The sequence below is a fragment of the Pantherophis guttatus genome, chromosome 9 (genome assembly GCF_059756535.1).
Source record: "Pantherophis guttatus breed Tessera chromosome 9, ASM5975653v1, whole genome shotgun sequence".
Taxonomy (NCBI): domain Eukaryota; kingdom Metazoa; phylum Chordata; class Lepidosauria; order Squamata; family Colubridae; genus Pantherophis; species Pantherophis guttatus.
Window position 1 is genome coordinate 27,007,755 of NC_142071.1, and position 26,505 is coordinate 27,034,259.

Below are 26,505 nucleotides of genomic sequence, written 5' to 3' on the forward strand. Positions count from 1 at the left end.
AATGTTTGTAATTTACTGCAGTAGTTTCAGGCAGGAAGCTAGACACAAAACAGAACCAGGGATTAGACGTAAATTACCACTAACTGCCACAAAGCAGAATCAGGGTCAAGTAAAAAAACAAATGGTTTTCCTGTGATCTATTTTAGATCTATTTTAAAGGGTAAGAAGAAGCGTGGGCCTCTTATAATTCACTTTTCCCAAACTATTTCGTCTTCTTTTTTTACTTGCGGTGGAAATCTCTTAACTAGATAGTAACAATCAACTCAAGCAACTGTTTTTAACCTGTCAAGCTGAAAACAAACGAACAAGCAAAAAAGATACGATAGAGTAATCAACATTAAATTAAAAGTATCACTTTACAATTCTTTAGAAAGAAACTAAATGTAGCTCTTTTGGACTGCAGTTGGTCTATCCCATTTGTGGACTGAGATTCCCTGAAGTTCAGGGTATAAAATTAGACAATTTCACATTCACAGCTTCCTGATGGGATAAGCTAAACTGTTATATGAAATAGTTGGAGGGGATCATTTTTGTTTGTTTAATATTGTTTTACAGGGCCACAACGTGCATCTATGGGCAACGTACAGCAAAAGCAATGATATTTACAGACCCCCTCGCATCCTGGACATAAACTGTTTCAACTCCTACCCTCAAAACGACGCTATATGGCAATGCACACCAGAACAATTAGACACAAGGACAGTTTTTTCCCCACATGCCATCACTCTGCTAAACAAATAATTTCCTCAACACTGTCAAACTATTCACTAAGTCTGCATTACTAGTAATCTTCTCATCGTTCCTATCACCTATCTTCTTCCACTAATGACTGTAACCTTGTTGCTGGTATCCTTAAGATTTATATTGATATTGTTTCCTGATTGCTTATTTGTACCCTATGACTATCATTAAGTGTTGTACCCTATGATTCTTGACAAATGTATCTTTTCTTTTATGTACACTGAGAGTTTATGCACCAAGACAAATTCCTTGTGTGTCCAATCACACTTGGCCAGTAAAGAATTCTATTCTATTCTATTCTATTCTATTCTATTCTATTCTATTCTATTCTATTCTATTCTATTCTATTCTATTCTATTCTATTCTATTCTCTCCAAAATAACCACACTATATTTTTTAAAAAAGTAACTAATATATAAAATGGTGACTGAAAACGATAAATAAACCTAGGAATGTCCCAAATCTATCTTTCTGGTGAGTTCTGCACACATACTACTACTAACCCCCTTTTCATTAAAAACAAAGCAAAACAACATAAAACTGATCACATATAATAACTCTTTCTCTGTCTCTTTCTCTCTCTCTTTCTCTCTCGCTCTCTCTTTTTCTCCCTCTTTGTCTCTTTCTCTCACTTGCTCTCTTTCTCTCTTTCTCTCACTCTTTCTCTCTCTCTTTCTCTGTTTCTGTTTCTGTCTCTTTCTCTCACTTTCTCTCTCTCTCTTTCTCTGTCTCTTTCTCTCTGCCTCTTTCTCTCTGTGTCTCTTTCTCTCTCTTTCTCTCTTTCTGTCTCTTTCTCTGTCTCTTTCTCTCTCGGTCTCTCTTTCTCTCCCTCTTTGTCTCTTTCTCTCACTTTCTCTCTCTCTCTCTTTCTCTCTCGCTCTCTCTTTCTCTCCCTCTTTGTCTCTTTCTCTCACTTTCTCTCTCTCTCTCTTTCTCTCTCTCTCTTTCTCTGTGTCTCTCTCTCTGTCTCTTTCTCTCACTTTCTTTCTCTCTCTCTGTCTCTTTCTCTCTCTGTATCTCTTTCTCTCACTTTCTCTCGTTCTCTCTCTTTCTCGCTCTCTCTCTCTCAAACACACACACACAGAGACAGACAGACAGACAGACAGACAGACAGACACCCCTCTGTCCTCTTTTCCCATTCCCAAACTCTCCAGAAATCCCCAAAATTAAGGATGGGTCTATTTCAATCAAGCTTTAACCAAGAAAATCTAGGTTGAACTCAACTCCTCTTCATCCTCCTGCCATCAACCAGAGGGCAGTAAGCGTCCTTAAATATGCTGACATTTATTCAGGACATTTGTCTTTGCGAAAAAGGAAAATCGGAATCAGAAAAAGGTTAAATTTAACTTTTGGGATTCTAGTTCTAGAAAGATTGCGGGGGGGGGCGCACACTAGAGGACCCAAAAAAAATCTGCTGTGAACAGGCTTAAGTAGTAATACAGTGCCCTCTAGCATTCTTCGAGCAGTCGTTGTCGGCAGATACAGAAATTTCTCTTTCTCTCTTGAAAACGCTGACTACAAATCCATCAATTCTGCCAGGCCTCTCTGCTCTTCCTCCCCAGTCTCCGTCCTGAGCCGATGAAAGGAGAATTAAATCCCAAATGTTCCACAAACCTAATCCCTTTCAATAGAGGATTGGATGCGAGCAAATGAGGCTATTATATAATTAAGTGATTTTTTTTTTTTTAAATGAGGCAGGGTCACAAGTCCGATGCAAAACAGGACCACTTGAGGTGTGTAATAAAAGTCTTGTTTGTCCGGAGGTGTGGTGTTTTTTTCCCCCTGATTCCCGAGTGGTATCTAATGCTTCATTCATTCAAGGGGGGAGGGGATGTCTGTCTGTCTGTCTATCTGTCTGCCTGTCTGTCCATGCATGCATGCATGCGTGTGTGTATGTGTCCTTGTGTCTCTATATATGCATGTGCATTTGTGTTCTCAAGGCATCCCTTGTTCACCAGGAAAAGTTATATCAGGACACATTCCAAACGCCTGCATTTTATCCTTCTAGTTAGTACATCATCAAAGCATCGACGTCTAAACAAAGGCAGAGAGCATAAAATTCTCATTCTAGGTCACTCATTCGAAAGGCCCAGTAAATCTCAACTGGAAAGAGCCTGTAGTACAGTGGACTGAAGCACTGTTATTAACAACTGCTGCTTGCAATTACTGCAGGTTCGAATCTCGCCAGGCTCAAGGTTGACTCAGCCTTCCATCCTTTCTAAGGTAGGTGAAATGAGGACCGAGATTGTGGGGGCAATAAGCTGACTTTGCATAAATATACAAAAGTAGGAAGGCTATTGCTTAACGCATTGTAAGCCGCCCTGAGTCTCCGGAGAAGGGCGGCATATAAATTAAAGCAAAAAAACAAACAAACACAAAACCTCTCCAACAAAGTCCATTTCAAGATGCCCAGTCAGAAACTGGGATTCCAAAGATTCCTTTCAGCTAACTTTCAAGGGATCTTTTAATATAAAGCGGGAAAGAGATACCAATAACACTCCGGAGTTATTTTAACATTGCATTTTAACATCTCTCTCTCTTTTTTTTTTTTCCTAAAATCCCTACCTCCTATGACCGAAGTCTCTCTCTTCACCGCCTTCTAATTCATCAACACAAATATGCCAGGCTTATTACATTTTTACTTAGTCGTCTCCATCTGTCTCAGTCAACGCAACTTGCAGCCCAATGAACGTTGGGGTTTTCCACTTGATGAGAGCAGAGCCGTAAATGGTGCCATCATCTAAATTAGGACTTGTATAATACAACTATAAAGCGTGGCCGTCCTTATACCCCTTCACGACAGAAACACAATCCAAACACAAGCAACAATTTACAACAACTGGGTGTTTAAGCAATGCCTGCCAAGGTTGCACCCACTCATCCTTTTTTTTGCAACATGCCAATGGAATTTGGGGCAGACTCAGAAAATGTGGGTGTGGGGGGGGGAGAGAGAGAGGAGAAGTAGAGCCTTTCCAGTTTCATTCTGAAGCAATCGGGGAAATTATTGCATTATGTCATATCAGGATTTCTTTGGGGGGGGTTGGGAGTTGGAAAGGACTATCTGAATTCTCCTAACTTATGCAAGCAGGAAAAAAAAAAAACAACCCAAAAATGTTAAGGGACGCAGAAGAGCATTTACGAAGTTTTTCCCCTCTTTTTTTTACTTTTTCTAAAAAAAAGAAAAAGCTTTCCCAAGCACAACCTCCAGAGAGATCAACATCAAGCCAGTTGGTCAGTTGCTCCTCTCCGGCCTGGTACACCCCCCCCCACCATCACCATCACCCCCAGCCCAACCTGGCCTTTCCCCCTCCTCCCTTCTCCACCCCCCCCAGCCCCGATTCCAACCCCTCCAAAGCACAACCCACCAAGCGCCTGGCACCCGAGATGGAGGAAGCCTGCCGTTAATCTCTGGTGCAGCTTTGGGATGGGTCCAAGGAAGGGCATCTATCTGTGCTCAGGCTTCCGAGGAGGCATAAAAGAAGGCGCATCATCGCCAACTTTTCCACAAGCGAGGTGGGGGGGGCAGTGGGGTTCGGTGGGAAGGCAACGGAGTCTGGCTTTCAATGGTCAATCTAGCCAGCAACCCACCCACCCAAAAAAAGAGATGGGAGGTTTTGGAGGGCGATGGTTGGGGAGGGGGGAGGACACACAAGAGAGGTGTGGCAAGCAGCAAGACAAGAGGAGGAGGAGGAGGATGGAGGGAAGGAGGGAGGGAGGCGAGGCGCGCCACTGCGCCAGCATCCCTTACACAGATTTGGTCCAGCCGGAGGAGCATCCATGCCCTTGCACTCCCCCCCCTCTGCCTCCCTCCGCCTGGGAGCATCCCCCACACTGCGGTGCTCTCCTCCATCCTCCCCTCCTCTTTCCCCCCCTCCCCAACCCTGCTAATGCGGTGGGGGGAGGCGCCCCCTCCCCTCCCTCCCTCCCTCCCCCTCCCTCCCTTCCCTCCCCCTTTCTGGCTTTACCAGGCGAGCTTGAAGCCTTTCATCAGGACCGTCACGAGCAGGCGCTGCCCGGCTCCTTGGCCAGCCCCGGATGCCTCCGGCGGAGCGGTTCCCAAGACATAGTGGACCAGGCCGGGCAAGCGGAGGCTGCCGTTGCCGCCGCCGCCGCCGTTGCTGCTCTTACCCCCGCCGCCGCCGCCGCCGCAGATGCGCGCAACCCCGCCGCGGCTGGACGAACCGGTGGAGCCGGGCCAGGAGAGGCCGCTGGGGCGCAAGCGTGGACGGCGACCGGGCACGGGCTTGGCAGAGCGCGGGCAGCCCGGGCAGGCCAGCGAGGAGGAGGCGGCGGAGATCATGCCATGGTGGGGCCCCGCTTGGCCGGGCTACCCAACCTCCTCCTCCTCTTCCTCTTCTTCCTCGGGGAGCCCTGCCTTGCCCACTCACCCGGCCGGCCGGCTGCCCAGCCCTCTGCCCGCCCTTTAAAGGCGCCCGGCCGAGGCCAAAGGCAGCCAGCCGGGGAGGAAGAGTGGCCGAGCCGCACTGGCCCCCGCCGAAGGGAGGGACGCCGCCGCCGCCGCCGCCGCCGCCTAGCTGGCCCAGCCTCCGCCCGAGCTGCTCCTTGCCAGCCCGGCGGCCGTCCGGGGCCGGCTGGCGGGCGCGCGCCCTCGCGGGCACGGCCAGCCCCGGGATCCAAAGCGGGCGGGGAGGGAAGAAAGAGAGAGGGGGGGATAGAAAAAGAGAGGGAGGGAGAGAGAGAGAGGGATAGAAAAAGAGAGACGGATAGAAAAAGAGAGGGGGGAGAGAGGGAGGGAGAAGGAGAGAGAGAGAGAGACGGATAGAAAAAGAGAGAGGGATAGAAAAAGAGAGAGAGAGAGGGAGGGAGGGGGATAGAAAAAGAGAGGGGGATAGAAAAAGAGACGGGGGAGGAAGAGGGGGAGAGAGAGAAAGAGACGGATAGAAAAAGAGAATAAGAGGGGACAGAAAGAGGGAGAGCGAGGGGGATAGAAAAAGAGAGGGAGGAGAGAGGGACAGAGAGGGGGAGAGATAGAGGGATAGAATAAGAGGGGGAACAGAAAGAGAGGGAGGGATAGAAAAAGAGAGAGGGGATAGAAAAAGGGGGGAGGGAGGGAAAAGGGGGAGAGACACGGATAGAGAATAAGAGGGGACAGAAAGAGGGAGAGCGAGGGGGATAGAAAAAGAGAGGGCAGAGAGGGGGAGAAAAAGAGACTGAGAGAAAAAGAGAGAATAAGAGGGGGGACAGAAAAAGAGAGAGAGGGAGGGATAGAAAAAGAGGGGGAGAGAGGGAGGGAAGGAGAGGGAGAGAGAGAGAGAGAGAGACGGATAGAAAAAGAGAGAACGAGAGGGGGAAAATCAGAGAAAGAGTGGGGGGCGCAGCCTGGCCTGCAGTGGTTGAGAGCCCGGAGATGCGCGCCGGACGAGCTCGGGTTTGGGCTGCATCCTGGCTCCCTCGCCCTCGCGCGGTCGGGACGAAGTTTGCCGGCTTGGATCGGGACGCAGGCGGCGCTTTTTTCCCCCCATCCTCGGCCCGGCTGGGATGCTTTCCTTGGGGAAGTGGGGGGGAGAGAGAGAGAGAGAGGCTGGACCGCTGCGAAAATGGGGGAAAGGGTCGGGGGGTCGAAGGCGAGGGACGGCCGGGCGCTGAAGACCCCCTGCGTGGGGAAAAGACTGGAGAGGGTGGGGGAGAGGAAAAAAAGCATTTTGCTCCGGATCCTGACTTACATTCTCGGAGCTGGGGGTTCCCCACCTCGCCCCTTTCTCCATCTTGGGTATGAGGAGGAAGGAAGGAAGGAAGGAAGGAAGGAAGGAAGGAAGGAAGGAAGGAAGGAAGGAAGGGAGAGAGGGAGAGGGAGGGATTGAGGAAAGAAGGAAGGAAGAGGAAGGGAGAAGGAAGGGAGGAAGAAAAAGGGAGGGAGGGAGGGAGAAGAAGGAAAGAAAGAGAGGGGGGATTGAGGAAAGAAGGAAGGAAGAGGAAGGGAGAAGGAAGAAAGGAAGAAAAAGGGAGGGAGGGAGAAGAAGGAAAGAAAGAGAGAGAGAGGGATTGAGGAAAGAAGGAAGGAAGAGGAAGGGAGAAGGAAGGGAGGGAGAAAGAGGGAGGGAGGGAGAAAGAAAGAAAGAGAGGGGATTGAGGAAAGAAGGAAGGAAGAGGAACGGAGAAGGAAGAAAGGAAGAAAAAGGGAGGGAGGGAGAAGAAAGAAAGAGAGAGAGGGATTGAGGAAAGAAGGAAGGAAGAAAAAGGGAGAGAGGGAGAAGGAAGAAAAAAAGAAAAAGAAAGAGAGGGGGGATTGAGGAAAGAAGGAAGGAAGAGGAAGGGAGAAGGAAGGAAAGAAGGAAGAAAAAGGGAGGGAGGGAGAAGAAAAAGAAAGAAAGAAAGAAAGAAAGGGGGATTGAGGAAAGAAGGAAGAGGAAGGGAGAAGGAAGGAAGAAAAAGGGAGGGAGGGAGGGAGGGAGAAGGAAGAAAAGAAAGAAAGAAAGAGAGGGGGGATTGAGGAAAGAAGGAAGGGAGAGGAAGGGAGAAGGAAGGAAGGAAGAAAAAGGGAGGGAGGGAGGGAGAAGAAAGAAAGAAAGAAAGAAAGAAAGAAAGAAAGAAAGAAAGAAAGAAAGAAAGAAAGAAAACCTTATTAACTCGGCTGCTAGCAGTGCTCGGAAGAGGGTCCTCCCCAACCTTGGCTTGCCGGTTGCCACACCTCTCCTCGCCCCCCACCCCCACCCCCACCCCCACCCCCATACCCCCAGCCCTAGGCTTTTCCGTGCGCGGCTCCGCTGTAGTAGCCTTCTCAACGGCCTCTCCCGGAATTAATAATTCAGAGAAATGGGGCGATGGTGGGTTTTTTTCATCCTTGGAAGAAGGCCCTTGAAAGGCATTTTAAGAGCCTCCTTGAAGAAATGGCCCAGTGGGGGAAAAGTCCAGAAAGTGTGTTTTGTTTTTTTTTTAAAGGGGAAGGAGGTAAAATAACAGAGTTGGAAGGGACCTTGGAGGTCTTCTAGTCCAACCCCCTACTTAGGCAGGAAACCCTACACCACTTCAGACAAATGGTTGTCCAACCTCTTCTTAAAAACCTCCAGTGGTGGATCATTTACAACTTCTGGAGGCAAGTTGTTCCACTGATTATTTGTTATTTATTTATTTATTTATTTATTTATTTATTTATTTATTTATTTATTTATTTATTTATTGGTTCGATTGATATGCCGCCCTTCTCTGGAGACTCAGGGCGGCTTACAATGCATTAAGCAATAGCCTTCATCCTTTTGCATATACCTGCTTAGTAGGGCTTTCGGTCCCCCCCAAGTGGTGTTCTTTTTTTATACAAAGTCAGCTTATTGCCCCCACAAACCGGGTCCTCATTTTACCTACCTCGAAAGGATGGAAGGCTGAGTCAACCTTGAGCCTGGTGAGATTCGAACTTGCAGTAATTGCAGGCAGCTGGTGCTAGTTAACAGCGCTTTAGTCTGCTGCGCCACCAAGGCTCTTTCCGACAGTTTGTTCTAAAAACTGTCAGGAAATTTCTCCTTATTTCTTTCTGAAAGCTGATTTTTTTAAATTGGCAATGGGGTCTTTGGTTCCAAGGGATGTCTATTTGCTACATAAAACCCCTCTCCAATTTATTCTACAGCCCAAAGCTGGGTCTCCGGGGAAGCTTGCCACTTGCTCCCGCTTCTTTTCACACACATCCCTTCTTCCCCCAAAAAAGCCCTACATCCACCCCCCTCCCACTACCCTGGGCATCTGATGAAGAGAGCTGCAGCTCTGTTTTCTGAGCCCTTTAATAAAATTGGGGGCTTGGAAAACATGGAACAGGATCAGGACAGGGGTGAAATCCAGCAGGTTCTGACAGGTTCTGGAGAACCGGTAGCGGAAATTTTGAGTCGTTCGGAGAACTGGCAAATACCACCTCTGGCTGGCCCCCAGAGTGGGGAGGGAATGGAGTTTTTGCAATATTCTTCCCCCAGGAGTGGGGAGGGAATGGGGATTTTGCAGTATCCTTCCCCCTGGAGTCGGGAGGGAATGGAGTTTTTGCAATATCCTTCCCCCAGGAGTGGGGAGGGAATGGGGATTTTGCAGTATCCTTCCCCCAGGAGTGGGGAGGGGATGGGGATTTTGCAGTATCCTTCCCCTGGAGTGGGGTGGGAATGGAGATTTTGCAATGTCCTTCCCCTGGAGTGGGGAGGGAAAGGGGATTTTGCAATATCCTTCCCCCAGGAGTGGGGAGGGAATGGGGATTTTGCAATATCCTTCCCCCTGGAGTCGGGAGGGAATGGAGATTTTGCAATATCCTTCCCCCAGGAGTGGGGAGGGGATGGGGATTTTGCAGTCTCCTTCCCCTGGAGCGGGGTGGGAATGGAGATTTTGCAGTATCCTTCCCTGGAGTGGGGAGGGAATGGAGATTTTGTAGTATCCTTCCCTTGGAGTGGGTGGGAATGGAGATTTTGCAATATCCTTCCCCCAGGAATGGGGTGGGAATGGAGATTTTGCAATGTCCTTCCCCTGGAGTGGGATGGGAATGGAGATTTTGCAATATCCTTCCCCCCAGGAGTGGGGAAGGAATGGGGATTTTGCAGTATCCTTCCCCTGGAGTGGGGAGGGAATGGAGATTTTGCAGTATCCTTCCCCTGCCATGCCCACCAAGCCACGCCCACCAAGCCACACCACGCCCACCAAGCCACGCCCACAGAACCGGTAGTAAAAAAAAATTGAAATCCAGCACTGGATCAGGATCTTCTGATCACTTGTCAGAACCGTCTGAAGAATTAAAAAAAAAAATAACTTACCCAGCTCAGTTTACCATTTAGCAAAAGTCAGCGTTGAGTTGACTGCCTTCCTCCTCGGGGCAAACTAATTATCCATCCCCTTCAAGCCACTTTTTGGTGTGTGTGTGTGTGTATGTGTGTGTGTGTATTTGTGGCTTGTTTGGAATAATAGTTATGCATTGGCTATAATTTGCCAGTTCAGCTCTGCACGGGAAAAGGAACAGAAACTTAAAAGGGTAAGGCAGATTTCTCGGGGGTATTACAGGACCTGTTGCAATCCAGAATGTCATCCAAGTTTCAACATGTGCATCTTGGTGGATGAAGTCCCAGACTCCCCCTGCATCGCTCTGGCATGCAGCTTCTTGAGGGGAAGGGTAGGCAATGCAAACAGGTGTGTGTGTGTGTGCAATACTGTAGAACCAAAAAAAGTATTTAAACAGTGAAGAGTAGAAGAGAGGAGGAGAAAGACTGAGGAAATGAGTATTTGAAGGCATTGGAGGTCAGAAGGAAGGGAGGGAGGGAAGGAAGGAAGGAAGGAAGAGGAGAGAGGAGGAGAGGGAAGGGAAGGGGAGGAGAGGAGAGGAGAGGAGAGGAGAGGGAAGATGGAAGAGTAAGGGAAGAGAAAGGAGGGAGGGAGGGAGGGCAGAAGGGGGAAGCATGCTTGCAAAAATGCTTCCAAACATTATGGAAGGAAGGGAGAAAAGAAGGAAGGGAGGGAGAAGGGAAGGAGAGAGAGGAGAGGGAAGGGAAGGAAGAAAAGAGGGAGGAAAGGAAAGGAAGAAAAGAGGGAGGAGAGGAGAGGGAGGGAGGATGGAAGGGAAAGGGAAGGGAAAGGAGGGAGGGAGGGAGGGGAGGGAGGGAGGGCAGAAGGGGGAAGCATGCTTGCAAAAATGCTTCCAAACATTATGGAAGGAAGGGAGAAAAGAAGGAAGGGAGGGAGAAGGGAAGGAGAGAGAGGAGAGGGAAGGGAAGGAAGAAAAGAGGGAGGAAAGGAAAGGAAGAAAAGAGGGAGGAGAGGAGAGGGAGAGGATGGAAGGGAAAGGGAAGGGAAAGGAGGGAGGGAGGGGAGGGAGGACAGAAGGGGGAAGCATGCTAGCAAAAATGCTTCCAAACATTATGGAAGGAAGGGAGAAAAGAAGGAATGGAGGGAGGGAAGGAAGGAAGGAAGAGGAGAGAGGAGAGAAGGAGAGAGAGGAGGGAAGGAAGGAAGAAAAGAGGGAGGAAAGGAAAGGGGAAGAAGGATGAAAGGGGGAGGGAAGGGAGGGAGGATGGAAGGGTAAGGAAAGGGAAAGAAGGGAGGGGAGGGAGGAAGGACAGAAGGCAGAAGCGTGCTAGCAAAAATGCTTCCAAACAGTATGGAAGGAAGGGAGAAAAGGATGTGGAACAGGAAGTGAAAGTTGTGCATTCTCTTTTCTAATAGTGCATCCATGTGAGATTCTGTTTCCAGCATGCCCTGAGAAAGTATGATTTTCACATTCATCAAATGTGCTTCTCTTGGTAATTGCTCTCTGCCCCATTTTTTTTTTTTAAGCGTCTCTTAATTTAAAATAGGAGGAAGCACATACCAAACTTTATCTTCAAAACTTTATGTACCTTTTGTGTCCCCCAGGTGTTCTTAACAAATGCTCTGCCGTTTAGCCAAAACCTTTCAGCTCAGTTATTCAATTCTGTCTTCCTTTCTCTGCTAAAAATAAAATAAAATAAAATTCTGAAAATCCTTTCTAGGCTACTTTCAAACATTTTGAACAATTAAGCGGTATAAACAGATGCTAAAGAACAACTTTCTATCTATCTGGGTAGGATTTCAATCTGAAGGAGGAGGAGGAAGAAGAGAAAGGAGGAGGAGGAGATGGAGGAGGAGGAGGAGGAAGAGGAGGAGGAGATGGAGGAGGAGAAAGGAGGAGGAGGAGAAGAAGGAAGAAGAGGAGATGGAGGAGGAGGAAGAGGAGGTGGAGGAGAAAAGAGGAAGGAGAAGAAGAAGGAGGAGGAGAAAGGAGGAGGGAGAAGAAGGAGGAGGAAGAGGGAGAAGAGGAGGAGGAGAAAAGAGGGAGGAGAAGGAGGAGGAGAAGGGAGAAGGAGGAGGAGGAGGAAGAGGAGGAGGAAGAAGAGGAGGAGGAGGAGAAAGGAGGAGGGAGAAGGAGGAGGAGGAGGAAGAGGAGGAGGAGAAAAGAGGAGGGAGAAGGAGGAGGAGGAGGAAGAGGAGGAGAAAGGAGGGAGAAGAAGGAGGAAGAGAAGGGAGGAGGAGGAGGAGGAGGAGGAGGAGGAGGAAAAGAGGAGGGGGAGAAAAGAGGAGGGAGAAGAAGGAGGAGGAAAAGGGAGAAGAGGAGGAAGAGAAGGAGGAAGAGGGGGGCACTAAAAAAATCAGCTCCACATATTCAACCAAAAATGACTACGCATTGAGAGGAATTCTGAAATAGTAACCCCTAACGTAAACATATCTGCAACCACACCCAGGTATCTATCACAAGCCGGAAACCATCAAGAGGGAGAGAATCGATTTGCTCTAGTGATTAAGGCACCAAACTAGAAACTGGGAAATTTGGGAATTCTACTCCTGCTTTATGTACAAAGCCGTCTAGATGACGTCCGTCCTCCCCCCCCCCCCCGCCCGCCTCTTAGCCCTAGGAAGGAGGAGGCAAGGGCAAAATCTTGCCAAGAAAACTTTAGAGACATGTGCAGGCAGTTGCCAGGAATCAAATACTGACTCAAAGGCACAAACAATATACAGTATATCTATATACCTATACAGAATATTATCTATCTACCATTATCTATTTATCTACCTATCCATCCATCTATCCATCATTATTTGTCTATCTGTTTGTCTAGGCTTCTGTCTAGCTCACTTGCTCTATCTATCTATCTATCTATCTATCTATCTATCTATCTATCCATCCATCCATCCATCCATCCATCCATCCTTTATTTGTCTATCTGCTTATCTAGGTTTCTGTCTCGCTAACTAGCTTTATCTGTCTGTCGTATCTATATCATTAAATGTCTATCGATCTAGATTTTTGTCTAGCTCTGTATCTATCTGTCTGATTGTCTGACTGTCTGTCTATCTGTCCGTCAATAGATAGTTTTGATAGAACAATAGATAGAACATCTCATTTCTTCAAAGAGAAAAATAAATAAGATGATAGATGATAGCTAGATAGCTAGATAGCTAGCTGGATGGATAGCTAGCTGGATGGATGGATGGATGGATGGATGCCTGGATGGATGGATGGATGGATGGATGGATGGATGGATGGATGGATGGATGGATGGATGGCTGCCTGGATGGATGGATGGATGGATGGATGGATGGATGGATGGATGGATGGATGGATGGCTGCCTGGATGGATGCCTGGATGGATGGATGGATGGATGGATGCCTGGATGGATGGATGGATGGATGGCTGCCTGGATGGATGGCTGCCTGGATGGATGCCTGGATGGATGTATGTATGTATGTATGGATGGATGGATGGATGGATGGATGGATGCCTGGATGGATGGATGGATGGATGGATGGATGGATGGATGGATGGATGCCTGGATGGATGCCTGGATGTATGTATGTATGTATGTATGGATGGATGGATGGATGGATGGATGGATGGATGGATGCCTGGATGGATGCCTGGATGGATGGATGGATGGATGCCTGGATGGATGCCTGGATGGATGGATGGATGGATGGATGGATGGATGGATGGATGAAAGGGTAGGTAATCTCATAGCACAAATGCTTCAAAAACCACAAATATTTTCAGATCCATAAATCAAACTGGATGTCTTCTAAGGCTTTTAAGACCTGACCTTAACTCTACTCGGAAAAGCTGGTCTTGCAAGGCTGCTTATGTAGCATATGATATGAAGTAATTAAAGCTTTTAGAATCCTTTTCTCTTATGCTCCGCAGACAAACCAAGTCAATTAAGGATTGCAGGATCTGCCCTTCTCAAGAAGAGTGCAAGCTCCATCTGATTTCTCGCATTTCTTTTTTTAATGGGAAAAGCTTCATTTTCTCCCCCACCATGACAATTCACACACAGTTCTAATGCAATTGGTTTATTATTGGTTAGGGTGATATAATGTGAACCTGTCCATTATGGATTGAGATAAGCAAAGTCCGTTAGTTTGGTTTCTCCAACAAAGCATCATTTAAAATTCCTGGCTTTGAAAACATTGTCTGCTGAACCAGGGGAGAAATCCAGCAGGTTCTGACAGGTTCTGGAGAACCGGTAGCGAAAATTTTGAGCAGTTCAGGGAACCAGCAAATACCACCTCTGGATGGTCCCAGAGTGGGGTGGGAATGGAGATTTTGAAATATCCTTCCCCTGGAGTGGGGAGGGAATGGAGATTTTGCAATATCCTTCCCCCAGGAGTGGGGAGAGAAAGGGGATTTTGCAGTATCCTTCCCCTGGAGTGGGGTGGGAATAGAGATTTTGCAGTATCCTTCCCCTGGAGTGGGGAGGGAATGGAGATTTTGCAGTATCCTTCCCCTGGAGTGGGATGGGAATGGAGATTTTACAATATCCTTCCCCCAGGAGTGGGGAGGGGAAGGGGATTTTGCAGTATCCTTCCCCTGGAGTGGGTTGGGTATGGGGATTTTGCAGTATCCTTCCCCTGGAGTGGGGAGGGAATGGAGATTTTGCAGTATCCTTCCCCTGGAGTAGGGAGGGAATGGAGATTTTGCAGTATCCTTCCCCCAGGAGTGGGGAGGGGAAGGGGATTTTGCAGTATCCTTCCCCTGGAGTGGGATGGGAATGGAGATTTTACAATATCCTTCCCCCAGGAGTGGGGAGGGAAAGGGGATTTTGCAATTTCCTTCCCGCAGGAGTCAGGTGGGAATGGGGATTTTGCAGTATCCTTCCCCTGGAGTCGGGAGGGAATGGAGATTTTGCAGTATCCTTCTCCTGGAGTGGGGTGGGAATGGACATTTTGCAGTATCCTTCCCCTGGAATGGGGTGTGAATGGAGATTTTGCAGTATCCTTCCCATGGAGTGGGGAGGGAATGGAGATTTTGCAATATCCTTCCCCTGCCATGCCCACCAAGCCACACCCAAAGAACGGGTAGTAAAAAAAATTGGGTTCCACCACTGTTCTGAACCCAACCACAGGGATATCTAAACCAGAGTCTGGGACTTGGTATGCTGGGTAAATTAAGTTCATGCGGTTTATTTGATAGCCGTGATTAGCTTAAGCATTTGCGTTCTCTCTGGTTGCTTTGAAGGCTTCCCACCATCACCTACTCGTCGGTACACAAGGTTCCTTCTGGTGGGACTTCAAAGGACTTCTTCTGAAGACCCAGCACAGCCCACCTGCTTGAAGCTCACCTGGGCTGAAGAGAAGATGTGAGGCCAGGGGGTTTCTTGGGGGATGCAGCTGTGAACAAGGCAAAGTGGGTGGACTTTGATCCCATATCTGCAAAGACTGTTCAGCATAGATCAAATTCTCTCTCTCTATGTGTGTGTGTGTGTGTGTGTGTGTCCCTTCCTCTCTCTCTCTCTCCTCTTTCTGTCCCTCTCTTTCTCTCTCTCTCCCTTCCTCTCTCTCCCTTCCTCTGTCTCTCTCTCTCCTCTTTCTGTCCCTCTCTTTCACTCTCTCTCCCTTTCTCTCTCCCTTCCTCTCTCTCTCTCTCTCCTCTTTCTGTCCCTCTCTTTCACTCTCTCTCCCTTTCTCTCTCCCTTCCTCTCTCTCTCTCTCCTCTTTCTGTCCCTCTCTCTTTCTGTCCCTCTCCCTTTCTCTCTCTCCTTTTCTCTCCCTTCCTCTCTCTCTCCTCTTTCTATCCCTCCCTTCTCTCTCTCTCTTTCTCTCTCTCTCCTCTTTCTGTCCCTCTCTCTTTCTCTCCCTCTCCCTTTCTCTCTCTTTTTCTCTCCCTTTCTCTCCTCTTTCTGTCCCTCCCTTTCTCTCTCTCTCCCTTTCCTCTTTCTGTCCCTCTCTTTCTCTCTCTCCCTTTCTCTCTCTCCCTTCCTCTCTCTCTCTCTTCTCTTTCTGTCCCTCTCTTTCTCTCTCTCTCCCTTTTTCTCTCTCCTTTCCTCTCTCTCTCTCATCTTTCTGTCCCTCTCTCTCTCTCTCCCTTTCCCTCCCTTCCTCTCTCTCTCTCCTCTTTCTGTCCCTTCCTCTCTCTCTCTCTGTTTCTCCCTTTCTCACCCTCCCTCCTTTTCTCTCCCTCTCCCATTCTTTTCTCTCTTCCTCTCCCTTTCTCTCTCCCTCCCTCCCGCTTTCTTTCTGTCTCTCTCCCTCCCTCTTTCTTTCTCTCTCCCTGTCTCTCTCCCTTTCTCTCCCTTCCTCTCTCCCACCCTCTGTGTCTCTCTTTCTCTCTCCCTCTCGCTCTGTGTCTCTCTCCCTCTCTCTTTCTCTCTCTCCCTCCCTCCCTGTCTCTCCCACCCCGCTCTCTCAAATATTCCTTGTCTCAACTTAATGACCGGATGGAGCCTCCAATTTTCCTATATAGGTACTCCTCCACTTACAACATTTCATTTAGTGTCCATTCGAACTTACAACAGCACTGGAAAAGGTGAATTATGACCATTTTTCACACTTATGACCATTGCAGCATCTCCATGGCCATGTGATTTACATTAGGGTACTTGACAGCTGGTTCATATTTATGACGGTTGCAATGTCCCCGGGGATGGAGTGGGGGGTCATGCGATCACTTTTTGCACTCTTCTGACAAGCCAAGTCCATGGAGAAAGCCAAATTCGCTTAACAACCGTGTTCCTAATTTAACAACTGCAGCGATTCACTTAACGAAGGTAGCACAAAAAAGTCGTAAAATTGGGCAAAACTCACTTAACACATTTCTCACTAAGCAACATAAATGTTGGGCTCAACTGTGGTCGTACATTGTAAATATACACCCTGTTCCAGGGGTGAAATCCAGCAGGTTCTGATAGGTTCTGGAGAACCGGTAGCGGAAATTTTGAGCAGTTCGGAGAACCGGCAAATACCACCTCTGGCTGGTTCCAGAGTGGGGTGGGAATGGAGATTTTGCAATATCCTTCCCCCAGGAGCGGGGAGGGAATGGGGATTTTGCAGTATCGTTCCCCTAGAGTGGGGTGGGAATGGAGATTTTGCAGTATCCTTCCCCTGCCATGCCCACCAAGCCACGCCCACAGAACTGGTAGTAAAAAAAAAATTGGATTTCACCACTGCCCTGTTCCTTGTATGTATTAATCCCTTTTCGAAGGAGATCTAGATATTAACCCCCCAAGACTCGTCATGGTCACATTTGATCCCGGAGGGTGGGCTCCCCATTCCACTAAAAGCATCAGAAGAAGACCTCTTTGGTACCCCCAAGGGAATATGTACACGTGGGGTGCAGACGGGAGAACATGGAGGGAAAAGTCTAAAATTTGTTTTTAAATTATGGGGTATTTTAAATTTGTCCAGCCAAATTATTTAATTCGTTTTTATTCTATTTTAAATTTTTGTATTGATGTGTTTTATCCTGTGGCTGTTCACTGCCCTGAGTAGAGCAGTATAGAAATTTAATCAAATAAATAAATAATAATAAATAAAAGAGTTTAGAATGGCAGAGTTTCTCATCCCTGAAGAATATTTGAGGGATGGGGAGGGGGAAGGAAGGGAGGGAGGGAGACGAGACTGATGGGGAGAATTCAGAAACGCAAGAAAAGGAAGAACTTGCCGAGCGAAGCCACTTACGCACAAGGATGGCAGCATTTCCATCCTACCTTTGCTGTCGCCATATCAGATGTCCCCATGCTTTCTGCTTGGCCTATCAGTCAACCAGGAGAGGAGGGGGAGGCGAGGAGAAAGGGGGAAAGAAGGGAAAAGAGAACGTGAGGTGAGGTGGCAGTTAAGGAAAAGACGCAAGAGTTGGCTAAAGAGCTGGAGGAGGAAGAGGAGGAGGAGAAAGCAAGTCGTCTGGCCATTCGGGGGCGGAGGGTAAGGTGTGGGTCAGAGGAGGCCTGGCATGATCTGAAAAGGAGCAGAGGGGGGAAGCAGAGGCTCCTACGCTCAGAGGCTGAGCCTCACGAGAGACACTGTTCCAGCTGCAAACAGATGTTTCTCGGGGCTTCCTTGGGTGGGTAGGGGAGCAAAGTTTTAACACGCAGGGGAGAGGAAGCATCTCCTCCTCGTTGTCCCAACTTCTCCGTCCACAGAGCTTTCGGGGAAACGGACGAGTCCCTGGCCTTCTTTGGAAAGGAAGAGAGATGACTGCCAGGCCTGACTTAGCGATGGAAATGCTCAAAAAGCAAGAGGAGAAATAAGAAGGGAGAAGGGGGGGGTGGCTGGAAGGAAGGAAGGAAGGAAGGAAGGAAGGAAGGAAGAAAGGAGGGAGGGAGGGAGGGAGGGGGAAGGAGGGAGGGTGGGAGGAAGAGAGAAGGAAGGAAGGAAGAAAAAAGAAAGAGGGAGGGAGGGAGGGAGAGGGAGGGAGGAAGGGAGAAGGAAGGAAAGAAAAGAAAGAAAAAGAAAGAAAAAGAGGGAGGGGAGGGAGGAGGGAGGAGAGAGGGGGTGAGGAAGAGAGAAGGAAGGAAGAAAAAAGAGGGAGGGAGAGAGGGAGGAGTAAGGGAGAAAAGAAAGAAAGAAGGAAGGAAGGAAAGAAAAGAAAGAAAAAGAGGGAGGGGAGGGAGGAGGGAGGAGAGAGGGGGTGAGGAAGAGAGAAGGAAGGAAGAAAAAAAGAGGGAGGGAGAGAGGGAGGAGGAAGGGAGAAAAGAAAGAAAGAAGGAAGGAAGGAAAGAAAAGAAAGAAAAAGAGGGAGGGGAGGGAGGAGGGAGGAGAGAGGGGGTGAGGAAGAGAGAAGGAAGGAAGAAAAAAGAGGGACGGAGAGAGGGAGGAGGAAGGGAGAAAAGAAAGAAAGAAGGAAGGAAGGAAAGAAGGAAAGAAAGAAAGTGAGTGAGTGAGGAAGGGAGAAAGAGGAAGGGAAAAGGAAGGAAGGAAGGAAGGAAGGAAGGAAGGAAGGAAGGAAGGAAGGAAGGAAGAAAGAAGAAAGAAAGAAAGAAAGTGAGTGAGTGAGGAAGGGAGAAAGAGGAAGGGAGAAGGAAGGAAGGAAGGAAGGAAAAGGAAGATAGGAAGAAAGAAGAAAGAAAGAGAGTGAGTGAGTGAGGAAGGGAGAAAGAGGAAGGAAGGAAGGAAGGAAGGAAGGAAGGAAGGAAGGAAGGAAGGAAGGAAGGAAGGAAGAAAGGAAGGAAAGGCAGAAGGTCATGAGAAAAGCCACAAAGGTGCAGGCAAATGTAGAAGGAATTAATCAGCATAATTCAAAGATGCTTTAAATGGGAGCAGAAAGGAGAAGGAGGGAAGAGGAGGAAGAAGAGGAAGAGGAGGCAGGAGGTCTTTAATCATCCATACTGTGAAGACCAGGAAAAAAAAAACTCAACCCACCTCACCCTCCCCTCCACCAAAAAAATGCCTACTTAACTGGTCCTTCCCTTCCACCAGCCTTGCCCCTTGTCAAGTCATCCTTTCAGGTTAAAAAAAAAAAAAGGAAAAACAAAAAAACGCTGGAGAAGGAGGGACTCTGCAGCAGAAGCCCTGCCTTTCCCAGCCAGCCCAAAGCCTCCCATTGGCGGAGCCAAAATGACTTCATCCAGCCCTATTCATCATCCCGGATTTTCTCACCCCGCAGGGGATTCAGCATTTCTCCATGTTCGCCCGGATGGCAGTTCCCCTTCCTGTCCTACTTTCCAGCGGCGCATGAGAGGATGCTCACAAGAGCTGGGCTCCAGAAATAGAGGAGCTAAAACTCTTAAAAAACAGACCCAGAGAGCAAAAAATAACGCTTAAGTGTGTTGGTGGGTGTGGGTGGGTGGGAATGGAGATGCCCAGTGGCTGCAGAGGAAGATGCCTTCTTCTTTGGACCGTTTTTGTTTTCTCTTGCAAACGTAAACAGTTAGCATTTCTAAATTCCACATCACCAGCCCCTCCCCCCACCTTTGTCAATGGGCCATTAAGGCCCGAGCCAATCCATTTTACACAACAAAGATCTACTTCCTTCAGGCAGAGCCATTTAATTGCCCTCCATTGCATCACCCAGCAAGATTCAACCGAACTTAGCGCACAGGCAACCTACAAAGCTAGCCGTGACCTCTGACGGCAACCAATCGGGATACTCTTCCTGTGCCCCAGGAAGTTCAAAGCCAGAGAGGGTATAAAACCCAGCGATTCTCAGCACCTCCGCACCTTTTTCTTCTTCACCCAACATCTTCAAGGCATGTGATCCATTAAAATCGTATGGATTAAAATCATAGGGAGATTTTGCAATATCTTTTCCCTGCCATGCCCACCAAGCCACGCCCACAGAACCAGAACTAAAAAATTTGAATTTCACCACTACTTCGAGGTCCTCTGGTCCAACCTCCTGCCCAACCAGGAGTCCCTACACCATTGTGGACAAATGCTGGTCCGATCTCTTCTTAAAAACCTCCAGTCCTATTTCACGAAGCGAAGCTTTCGTCTCTGTTCTTATTGAAAAAATACACAATCTAGAAAATGTTTGTATATGACTTGGACTTCTGAAGAATGTGTTCTGTGCATGTCAATGAAGGAGGAAGAGCGATTTAAAGAGGAGACAACTTGAAGATAAAACCCAGGGGTGAAATCTACTTACCTTCCCTACCGGTTCGGAAGTGCATGCACCATGCGTGGACGCTCGCTTTGCTTGCGCACATGTGTGCATTACATGCATGCACAGACCCTCTGCACGTGTGCAAAACCTTCTGCGCACGCACAGTGGGTAAAAAACAGGTAACTTCCTGGTTAAAACCAGGAAGTAACGACAACTGGGCGGGTGGGCAGAGCTTTGCGCTGCCGTCACTACCGGTTCTTCAAACCACGCGCCACCATCGCTACCAATTCGGTCGAACTGGTCCGAACCGGTAGCATTTCACCCCTGATACAACCAGATATTTCGTAAATTACGATGATGGTCGCCGTGGCAGCAGTGGTGAAATGTAAAATTTGTTACTACCGGTTCTGTGGGCGTGGCTTGGGGGGGTAATGTGACTGGATGGGTGTGGCCAATTTTTTTTTTTTTACTTTTAAAAGCATTTTTTCTACGACCTCTTCGGCGAAGAGGTTGTAAAGAAATGTTTTCAAAAGGCTCTGACGATCCCAGCTGAGTTGCCTGATCGGCAGAGGCTTTTTTTCTTTTAAATGCCTCTGACGATCCAAGCTGAGTTGCCTGATCGGCAGAGGCTTTTTTTCTTTTAAATGCCTCTGACGATCCAAGCTGAGTTGCCTGATCGGCAGAGGCTTTTTTTCTTTTGAATGACTCTGACGATCCAAGCTGATTTGCCTGATCGGCAGAGGCTTTTTTTCTTTTAAATGCCTCTGACGATCCAAGCTGAGTTGCCTGATCGGCAGAGGCTTTTTTTCTTTTAAATGCCTCTGACGATCCAAGCTGAGTTGCCTGATCAGCAGAGGCTTTTTTTCTTTTAAAAGCCTCTGACGATCCCAGCTGAGCCACGCAATCGTCAGAGGCTTCTTTTTTTTAACTTTTAAAAGCATTTTTTCGGCCGAAGAGGTTGTAGAAAAAATGCTTTTAAAAGTAAAAAAAAAAAGCCTCTGATGATTGTGCGGCTCAGCTGGGCATGGGGGAGGGAGCAGGGATTTTTGCTACCGGCTCTCCGAACCACCCGCCTCCATCGCTACCGGATCAGGCGATCCGGTCCGAACCGAGAGCATTTCACCCCTGCGTGGCAGTCCTATTTAGCAACAGGGGTTCAAAAATTGATATTGTTCCAAACACCTCAAAGAAAAAAAAAAGAGAGAGCAAGCAATTGTATAAGAAGGTTGCAATCCCCTTGGTTACATTTCTAATAGTAGGTAATTACAAAGGCAGCCTTTTCTCGTGAGAAAAGATGGAACATCAAGGCACGAGCTTTAGCTGCAAAGATCTGGAGCCATAAATAACACTCAACGTTATTATCCTCTTCATTTGCCCCTGAACAACATCTGCAAGATGCATTTTGATCCGAGCGTGAGGGTTTCTTGAGAAAATTCACATGCCTTGCGTAGAATTCTCAGGAAAAAAAAACACATTATTTTCTCGACACCTACATCTTTACCCTCGAAGAGTGAACGGATAAATTTACTGGAAACAGATTCAGATCAGAGGTGGCACAGTTTGAGGTTCCCATAAGACTCAGAAATAGGACACCCAAATCCTAAAAATAATGCCATGAGTTATAAATACTTCCAGATACAGAGTTAGATAAGTGTTACGAGTCGATTTTTTTCCCCCAAAACCTGGTTAACCCTATTTAGAAACAATGCATTCTTGGTCCCGTTAGTTTCAAAGTTTAGAATTATTATTATTTTTAATTTGATTTATATGCCGCCCTTCTCCGGAGACTCAGGGCGGTTTACAATGCGCTAAGCAATAGCCTTCATCCTTTTGTATATTTATACAAAGTCAGTTTATTGCCCCCACAAACTGGGTCCTCAATTTACCTACCTTAGAAAGGATGGAAGGCTGAGTCAACCTTGAGCCTTGGCGAGATTCGAACCTGCAGTAATTGCAGGCAGCTGGTCTTAATAACCAGCTTAATAACAGGGTGCCTTAGACCACTGTACTACCAAGGCTCAATTTTGAATTCCCAATTTTGGACCATAAAGCCTCGAAAAACCTGGGGAGGAACTCAAACTTTACTTCCCTTTTTACTACCGTGTTACGATAAAGATCCAAATCAGCATTACTACCAACTTTCGCTTAAAAATATCAGCTAAATGCCCGCTCACAACTTTTTGGATTGCTAGCCGACCAGTGTTTATTGCTTCTCCATATATTTTATTTATTTTTTGTTTTATTTATTTTGTCGAGTACATATTAGATAATATATATACATATAAGCATGAATTGAATACATTAAATGAATACAATTAACGGAAACATTAGGACAGGGACATATGATTCAGATGACAGTCCCAAAAGTCAAATATTTCTATCAGAGTTGGCTATATCCTGCAGAATTGCAGGACTTCAAATTTCTTAAGCATGAAGGGGAAATAAGCAATGTAAGTGGGGTAAGGTTGATTCTAGTGAGAACAACTTCTCCTCTAATATTGCTATTTTCCCATTTTTTTGAGCTGGTCTTACACTGGTGAAATCCACATTTTTTTTACTACCGGTTCTGTGGGAGTGGTTTGGTGGGTGTGGCAGGGGAAGGATACTGCAAAATCTCCATTCCCACCCCACTCCAACAGGAAGGATACTGCAAAATCCCCATTCCCTCCCCATTCCAGGGGAAGGATACTGCAAAATCTCCATTCCCACCCCACTCCAACAGGAAGGATACTGCAAAATCCCCATTCCCTCCCCATTCCAGGGGAAAGATACTGCAAAATCCCCATTTCCACCCCACTCCAGGGGAAGGATACCACAAAATCTCCATTCCCACCCCACTCCAGGGGAAGGACACTGCAAAATCCCCTTTCCCTCCCCACTCCTGGGAGAAGAATACCGCAAAATCTCCATTCCCACCCCATTCCAGGGGAAGGATATTGCAAAATCCCCATTCCCTCCCCATTCCAGGGGAAGGATACTGCAAAATCCCCATTTCCACCCCACTCCAGGGGAAGGATACCACAAAATCTCCATTCCCACCCCACTCCAGGGGAAGGACACTGCAAAATCCCCTTTCCCTCCCCATTCCAGGGGAAGGATATTGCAAAATCTCCATTCCCACTCTACTCCAGGGGAAGGATACTGCAAAATCTCCATTCCCACCCCACTCCAACGGGAAGGATACTGCAAAATCCCCTTTCCCTCCCCACTCCTGGGAGAAGAATACCGCAAAATCTCCATTCCCACCCCATTCCAGGGGAAGGATATTGCAAAATCTCCATTCCCTCCCCACTCCAAGGGGAAGGATACTGCAAAATCTCCATTCCCACCCCACTCCAGAAACTTCAACCAAACTTTAGCTCAGACAAACATGAACCCGACATGGCCCCATGGGAGTCTGACCACAGCCAATAGAATACATGTTCTTGCACAGGAACAGGAAGCTCAAGGGCAAAGCTCAAGAGAAGGTATAAATACCCCCCCTCTCAACCCCATGTGGTCAGCTGCCCAGAATTACACATGTTTGGTGGTTCTGCTTCATCGATAAATGGACTCTCTTTCCAATCAGCCTCCATTTTGTGTCCAGTGCCTTTTTCCCAGCTTGGAACTGAACCAGATGGATACTTCTTCCAATACTAGACTGGCCTGCCTCAATTTGATGGCCATTGGGGGACAGTTCTCATCTTCTCAAGTTACTTGGCCATGGATGAGAGGTGACACCCAACAGAGAAGACTGGCCTAGATCGTACACCATTCTGTTTTGCCACTTATCCAGTCATAACCTGGTTAAATAAAAGCCTAGACAATATTATGGAATGATGAAAGGCCCAGAAGGAAACAGAGTTGCCCTGCCTTGTCAAACCTTTTCCCTACAAATCCAAGGTGCTTGGTTAAAAACCATTTGTAAGCAAAAGAAGAGAGGAGATATAAGAAGAGAAAAAGGAGGAAGCCATATTGGTAGAAGGAGGATTACTGCTAAATGCAGGAATTGGAAATGAATAAGGGAAAGGGAAAGGTTCCCCTTGCACATATGTGTTAGTTGTTCCCGACTCTAGGGGGCGGTGCTCTTCTCCGCTTCAAAGCCGAAAAGCCAGCACTGTCTGAAGACGTCTCCGTGGTCATGTGGCCGGCATGACTCAACGCCAAAGGCGCACGGAACGCTGTTACCTTCCCACCAAAGGTGGTCCCTATTTTTTCTACTTGCATTTTTTACATGCTTTCAAACTGCTAGGTTGCCAGAAGCTGGGACAAGTAATGGGAGCTCAATCTGTTATGCGGCGCTAGGGATTCGAACCGCTGAACTGCCAACCTTTCGATCGACAAGCTCAGCGTCTTAGCCACTGAGCCACCACGTCCCCTTAGGAAATGAATATAGAAGTACCCAAAAATAATCATTAGAGAACAAAGCCAATGCATCTTATCTGAAGCAGTCAGTCAGCTTCAGCCTTGAAGTTTCTATTATTTGAAAAGCAAACACAAACTCTAATATTTTGAACAAAAAAACTGTCTTTCCTTGATTTGGGGACATCTTGGGGATCCATTCTCTCACCATTCAATGGTTCACTGGGCATGGCATGCTCAAAAGCCACTGGCGGAGGCAGACAAGCGCAGCTTCAAAGTCCTGATAGGGACATCACTTCCGATACGTGGCTTGAAGCCCTGAGGCAGAATCATCTCACCTCCAGTGCTCAAAACGGAGCTCTTGGCCAGATGATGCCCTATTAATCAAAGTTTGGTAGACATATGTATTCTATTTTCTATGTTCCGTTTTCACTGGGTTATTACTGTCAACTACAGATGTACTCACCCAAAGGGAGGGAGGGAGGAAGGAAAAGACAGAGGGACAGAAAGAAAGAGATAGAGAGATAGAGGGAGGGAGGGAGGGAGAAAAGGAAGGAAGGAAGGAAGGAAGGAAGGAAGGAAGGAAGGAAGGAAGGAAGGAAGGAAGGAAAAGACAGAAGGACAGAAAGAAAGAGAAAGACATAGAGAGATAGAGGAAGAGGGAGGGAGGGAGGAAGGAAAAGACAGAGGGACAGAAAGAAAGAGATAGAGAGAGGGAGGGAGGGAGAAAAGGAAAGAAGGAAGGAAGGAAGGAAGGAAAAGACAGAAGGACAGAAAGAAAGAGAAAGACATAGAGAGATAGAGGAAGAGGGAGGGAGGGAGGAAGGAAAAGACAGAGGGACAGAAAGAAAGAGATAGAGAGATAGAGGGAGGGAGAAAAGGAAAGAAGGAAGGAAGGAAGGAAGGAAGGAAGGAAGGAAGGAAGGAAGGAAGGAAGGAAGGAAAGAAAAGACAGAAGGACAGAAAGAAAGAGAAAGACATAGAGAGATAGAGGAAGAGGGAGGGAGGGAGGAAGGAAAAGACAGAGGGACAGAAAGAAAGAGATAGAGAGAGGGAGGGAGGGAGGGAGAAAAGGAAAGAAGGAAGGAAGGAAGGAAGGAAAAGACAGAAGGACAGAAAGAAAGAGAAAGACATAGAGAGATAGAGGAAGAGGGAGGGAGGGAGGAAGGAAAAGACAGAAGGACAGAAAGAAAGAGATAGAGAGATAGAGGGAGGGAGGGAGAAAAGGAAAGAAGGAAGGAAGGAAGGAAGGAAGGAAGGAAGGAAGGAAGGAAGGAAGGAAGGAAAAGACAGAAGGACAGAAAGAAAGAGAAAGACATAGAGAGATAGAGGAAGAGGGAGGGAGGGAGGGAGGAAAAGACAGGGACAGAAAGAGAGAAAGACATAGAGAAAGAGAGAAAGGCGGGAGGAAGGGAGGAAGGGAGGAAGGAAGGAAGGAAGGAAAAGACAGAAGGACAGAAAGATAAAGTGATAGAGAGATAGAGAAAGATGGAGGGAGGGAGGAAGGAAGGAAAAGACAGAAAGAGAAAGAAGAGAGGGAGAACAGGAAGGAGGGAAGAAAGAAGGAAGGAAGGAAGGAAGGAAGGAAAGAAAGAAAGAAAAAGAAAGAAAGAAAGAAAGAGTCAGTCATCTGGGACACAAATCCCCTCTGTCAAATAATGAAGTCTAGCTGGATTCCATTGATTTGTGAAATCCTTTTGGTTAGAGCCCACTGAGCTGGCTATCCTCTCCAAAAGGGCAAAACGATACACCATTTAAAAGAGAGAAATTCAACAGAAGAGGATATTTGTCATTCAGAATTGGATTTTGGAGTGCCTGATGCTCTCTGAGCTTGGCGGTTTTCTTGCGGACGTTTCATTACCCAACTAGGCAACTTCATCAGTGCTGGCAACCGGGAAAGCCCCAGCACCGAGCACTCCACAGAGAGAACGTCCATTTCTAGCCGGATCATCTGCAATTATTTGGAGAAGACAAATAACGCAGTGGAGAGAAATTGTTCAAAATAAATAATTCAAGAGAAAGAGAGAGAAGGGGGGGGGAGAGAGAGAGAGAGAGAGAGAGAGAGAGAGAGAGAGAGAGAGAGAGAGAGAGAGAGAGAGAGAGAATGGAAGGGACACGGCAGCAAAGCTTCATCCAGAGCCAAGGAGGAAGAGATCTCACCCTATGGCAAGACGGGTGGCCAATA

General features: G+C 47.5%; 1 protein-coding gene across 11 annotated transcripts in view; it reads right to left on the minus strand.

The window, feature by feature from the left end:
- Positions 1–26,505, minus strand: part of GRAMD1B (GRAM domain containing 1B) — a 213,299-nt gene that overhangs the window by 100,728 nt on the left and 86,066 nt on the right. The window contains exon 1 of one of the 11 annotated variants that reach the window (XM_087875690.1): positions 17,146–17,176. The exons of 8 other annotated variants lie outside the window; for them this stretch is intronic. Coding sequence is in view for 2 of the 3 variants with exons in the window: in XM_087875682.1 (XP_087731808.1) it covers positions 4,707–5,041 (335 nt within the window). In the remaining variant the exon portion in view is untranslated. Of the gene's footprint in view, positions 1–4,706; positions 5,339–17,145; positions 17,177–26,505 lie in introns of those variants that run through there. 2 more of the 11 variants (XM_087875682.1, XM_087875681.1) reach the window with 2 other exon arrangements.